This window comes from Trachemys scripta, chromosome 6 (genome assembly GCF_013100865.1).
Source record: "Trachemys scripta elegans isolate TJP31775 chromosome 6, CAS_Tse_1.0, whole genome shotgun sequence".
Classification (NCBI taxonomy): Eukaryota; Metazoa; Chordata; order Testudines; family Emydidae; genus Trachemys; species Trachemys scripta.
The window spans coordinates 65,944,923-65,950,232 of record NC_048303.1 but is presented as its reverse complement, the minus strand read 5'-3'; the positions used below and the strand labels follow the sequence as shown (position 1 = coordinate 65,950,232).

Below are 5,310 nucleotides of genomic sequence, written 5' to 3'. Positions count from 1 at the left end.
AGTAAAACCGACCCTTTCTGACTGAGATGAGTCATCATTTGTGTTCTTACCAGATAGGCAAATACAATATTCAGGGCTGGTTGGTGAAAATAATTTAAATGTATAATTATCACAATTATTGGATTAATTTACTTCAATAAAGCTTTTGGGTGCTCAGCACCTTTGAAAGTCAGGCTACTTTTATTTAGGTACCTAAATATGAATTTGTGACATTTTTAGTTCTTTATTTTTTAAGATATATTGGCCAGTCTTTGCTGATTTGTTTTTTAAAAAGTTGTAAGTAATTCACAAAGAATGAATGTTTGAGCAGTGTTGTTGTCTTGAGTTTTATTGAGATTTCTCAATTTGTAGAATACTTTTAAAAAAGGAACCTTGAAATATTACAGCACTTTTAAAATACACATATAAATGGAAAGCCTACAGGACAGAGCTCTGATTTATGTACTACATTTTAGGTATCTCTTTGGTAAATTACTTTTTCAAAATTCTTACATTGTATTTCTATGTTATCTGATTGCTCCCATTTTACACACTAAACTTGCAGAAAAAAATACTCAAAATAAAGTCTCAGGTCCCAAGTTTACTATACTTTCCATTTGAACACTTATGTGCTTAAAATAAATGGAAATAAGTTTAACTGTAAGCAAAGCCAAATTATTTTCAAAATATGTCAATTCATAAGTCATTGCAGTTGAGTCAAAGCTGTTCATAGTTCTGTCATGACTACTTTCCATAAATAAAAACTACTGTACATTTTAAGATTGATCAATTAAATACACATCAATTTACCATATTCACAAAGATATACAAAGACATCTACCACAAAAGTTAATTTATAAGAAAGGCAATAACCTTTCATATTGTTTAAAAGTAATTTTCTTTTAACATGCTCATCTGGTTTACTTGTTAAAACATCTCTTTTTAAACATCTTCATGAAATCTATTTTGGAAACCAAGCAGCAAATTAACAATTCAGAACAATCAAAACTTTTTAAAGACTGAAAAGCTTGGTTTGGACGTTGGGGGAAGGGAGGAGGAAAAATAAATTTCAGTAGTCATCAAACATTACATATTAATTGTGAAACAGAGTTGAATATTGCCCATCAAATATTTAATCCACCAAACACATTTTTAAGCAAGGACTTAAGTGCAAAATCATAAGTGGAGGCTGTCTTAAGTAGACTGCTGCTCTACGGAAGACAAAGGACTCTGAAGACCAAGTCATTGCATTTGCAACTCTTTCCCAGGCATTTCAATCTAACAGAAGAGTAACTATAGAAAATAAAGACCAGTTAATCTTTTTATGCTTTCAGAGTATTATTTGAACATGGGTACTAAAATCATGTCTCATGATTATTCTTTTACACAAAAATACCTTGGAAAACAAATCTCTCAAACTGTGGTTATGGTAGTGTATTCTAGTTCACCTTGCACATACCAAGACGACAAACTTCTCATTAGAAAATAATTTGCTATGGGTGATGGACAAAGCATAAAACATTTAGTTTATATTTCCCCCCAGATGTATGTTGCAGCTGTGAAAGTCTTGTTTGTATCTGTAAACTGAAAAAACAATGTGGAGAAAAAATATGGAAGAACAAGATTTTTTTTTAGTTATCATCCTGACCTAACCACATTAATAGTAAAGCTTAACACAGGTTTTTGAAAGACCATTAAATCCTCAGATATTTTGCATATTAGTTCTGAATCCAAACCCCTTTATTTATCAGAAGAAATTAATTGCCAAAGATGACGATGACTATTTGTCCTTTAATCATATAGCGCATGTGAACAGTGCCATTGGAAATGCCATTTTCCATGTCAGTCTACAGGTAGAAGCAAAGGTTATCTATACTGAAATGAGATAAATCATATATATCCTCTATATGAATTTGCCCATTTTAAATTATGATTCTCTTCCACATAATAGTTCACATTTTAAGATATTCGAATTCTAGTAATAGTCCTTGTTTTAATTTTATGGAGTACTTCTTAAATAGGACATTTTGAAATTCAAATTCCAGTTTTTAAATGAACACTTCAGATTTCAAAAAGAGAAACCACTACTACAGATTCTCATCTTTTAGATTTCATTTTCCTATCCATCTCTTTTTACCATAATTAATTAAGTGACCAGATCATGTCCCCAATGCTAATCAATATATGAATGTACTTTTAAGCAACATTTTGAAGCAGCGAGGAGTAAATAATTTTAGTGAGCTGTAAAACAGCCACATGCAGTGTATACTGTACAACAACAGCTCCAAACCCTTTATAAAAACCCAGCATTCCTTCTTCCCGCTTTATAGTATTGATGCAGTCTCTCATTCCCTCATACTGAGTATTGATTGGAAGCACTTCATAGCCCAGGTCTGTATTGTCAATTATTGTGCGTGTTCCCTGAATATGAAGGCGGTGTAAAACTGTCTCCAGTGGGTAAATCATGACATCAGCACAAAGGTTGGCAGCAAAGCTAGCTATAAGTTCTGGAAAATAAGCATCCAACATACTCTGCACAGAATTGGAGCTCTCTGTTGGAAGGCTCTGGGAATTCTCCTTTTTTAGGACAAGCAGAACAAACTTCTGGATGATGGAACTGATGATGTAATGAAGAACTCCATGTAGAACAGTGGGAAAGGTCAAGGCCATAAGGGGGAGGAGCCGTTTGCTATGGGGCACTCCCATGCCAATCACTCTGCCAATCCCTTCTTTCACACAGTCCAAGATTCCAGGATTATCTCGAATGATTTCACTCTACAACCAAAATGAAATAGTTAAAATTAATATCTACCTGGCTTGTCTGGGAAATAGTGTAGACACAGACAGTAATCAAAGCAGTATTTTTTCACCTTTCCAGGACAGTTAAATATAAATATAAGAACAGCCATACTGGATCAGACCAAAGGTCCATCTAGCTCAGTATGCTGTCTTTAGACAGTTGCCAAGGCCAGGTGCCCCAGGGGGAATGAACAGAACAGATAATCATCAAGTGATCTATACCCTGTCACCCATTCCCAGCTTCTGGCAAAACAGAGGCTAGGGACACCATCCTTGCCCATCCTGGCTAATAGCCATTGATGGACCTATCCTCCATGAACTTACCTAGTTCTTTTTTGAACCCTGATATAGACTTGGCCTTCACAACATCCTCTGGCAAAAAGTTCCACAAATTAACTGTGCATTATGTGAAGAAATACTTCCTTTTGTTTGTTTTAAACCTACTACCTATTCATTTAATTTGGTGATCCCTAGGTTCTTGTGTTATGAGAAGGAGTAAATAACACTTCCTTATTTACTTTCTCCACACAAGTCATGATTTTATAGACCTCTATCATATCCCCCCTTAGTCATCTCTTTTCCAAGCTGACAAGTCCCGGTCTTACTAATCTCTCCTCATACGGCAGCCATTCCATACCCCTAATAATTTTTGTTGCCCTTTTCTGAACCTTTTCCAATTCCTTTATTTTATTTATTTATTTATTGAGATGGGGCGACCATATCTGCATGCACTATTCAAGATGTGGGCGTACCATGGATTTATATAGAGCAGTGGTTTCCAAACTGGGGTTCGCGAAATGTTACAGGAGGTTCTCGGGGAAAAAATTGGCGGACAGAGCTGTCCCTAGAGACCCCAGGACTTCCAAGAGCTAAGCAGATCAAAGCAAGCATATCGATCACACTGGGATTTAAACTTCAAGCCTCCTTTATAAGAAATGCAAAGGGAGGTGGATATTTTTTGCTGGGTTTTAAAATTAAACACGTAGCTAGTGTTGTTCTTAAAACTATTATGAAGAACAAGTTTAAGCTTTGTTGTAACATGCGTTGTTTGCCTGGACTGTTCAAGACCTGAATGCTTGTGTAGGAGGAACTCTGAGTTGGCTTCTTAAATCCCTTCATGCTGTTTCACGTCTGATACTCCTTAATGAAACTTAAGAGCCTTGTATTACAACAAGCTTATTCAAAGTGATACACGTGACGAAAGTGAGATCTTGGAAGAGTGTTGCCGTTTTCATAATGTAATAAAAATACTGTCATGATAAATAATAATTCATAATACATAGTGTGTAATCAGCATGTCCTAAAAACCAATTTTATATTTCCAAGATCACTGCTTTTCTAATTTATACTCAAGTAAAGGAGAAAATCCCTGGAAATATTCATTTTAGGAGGGGTTTGCGAGATTTGGCATTTTAGTGAAAGGGGTTCACGGGCTGTTAAAGTTTGGGAACCACTGATATAGAGGCAATATGATATTTTCAGTCTTATTATCTATCCCTTTCTTAATTATTCCCAACATTCTGTTTGCTTTTTTGACTGCCGCTGCACATTGAGTGGAGTGATTAGTATATATGCACATACATAATGGTATTATAACACTGATTTATTGAATTGGATCAAATCTGCATATTACAGAATATAAACTATTTTTTACGTAAACATCTTAAAAATATCAATTTACAATTACCTGTTTTGTTTCTAAGTACCTTAACCCACCAAAACTAAGTATGTACAGTAGTCAGTGTATTCAGAAAGTGTTATTTCATAGCACAGAATCCTGGAAACATTTAACTGTATGAAAACAAGGATATTCTATTAAACTTGAAGGACAAATGCAATTTATTTGGAATTTCTTTACTTTTAAGATTAAAATGTGAGTCTTTGCTATGTCATCTATTTTTAATTTGTATCAGTTAAAAATGAAGAGCAAATCCAGACATAACTTTAACTACAAAAATTCATATAAGTGAGTCTAAATATTGAGTAGGGGTTATGGTAAGTGTAACAGACTTATAACTGTGTCTGTTGTAATAATTATGGTGGTGTCTTTCATTCAATTTTTGATGCCTAAAATAGTGCTCTCTTCATCCATGCTGCCATCCATAAAAAAAATGCAAGGATCATTTTAAGTTATTATTTTCATATTTATTTATTCATATTTTTCACATCACCCTATTATATCCCTAGATAGTCCTGAGAAGCCAAAAGCACTGGCTCCCTTTCTGATTACATATAAAAAGAAGAAGAGGAGTACTTGTGGCACCTTAGAGACTAACAAATTTATTAGAGCATAAGCTTTCGTGGACTACAGCCCACTTCTTCGGATGCATATAGAATGGAACATATATTGAGGAGATATATATACACACATATACAGAGCATAAACAGGTGGGAGTTGTCTTACCAACTCTGAGAGGTCAATTAAGTAAGAGAAAAAAAACTTTTGAAGTGATAATCAAGCTAGCCCAGTACAGACAGTTAAGAAGTGTGAGAATACTTACAAGGGAGATAGAGTCAATGTTTGTAATGGCT

The 5,310-nt window shown here is 34.5% G+C and overlaps 1 protein-coding gene across 1 annotated transcript in view; it reads right to left on the bottom strand.

The window, feature by feature from the left end:
* Positions 1-310: 310 nt before the first annotated feature.
* SLC25A46 (solute carrier family 25 member 46) overlaps positions 311-5,310 on the bottom strand; it is a 41,057-nt gene continuing 36,057 nt past the window's right edge. Inside the window, exon 8 of the mRNA XM_034773980.1 lies at positions 311-2,754. Coding sequence (XP_034629871.1) covers positions 2,176-2,754 — 579 coding nt within the window. The 3' untranslated portion in view covers positions 311-2,175. The remainder of the gene's footprint in view (positions 2,755-5,310) is intronic.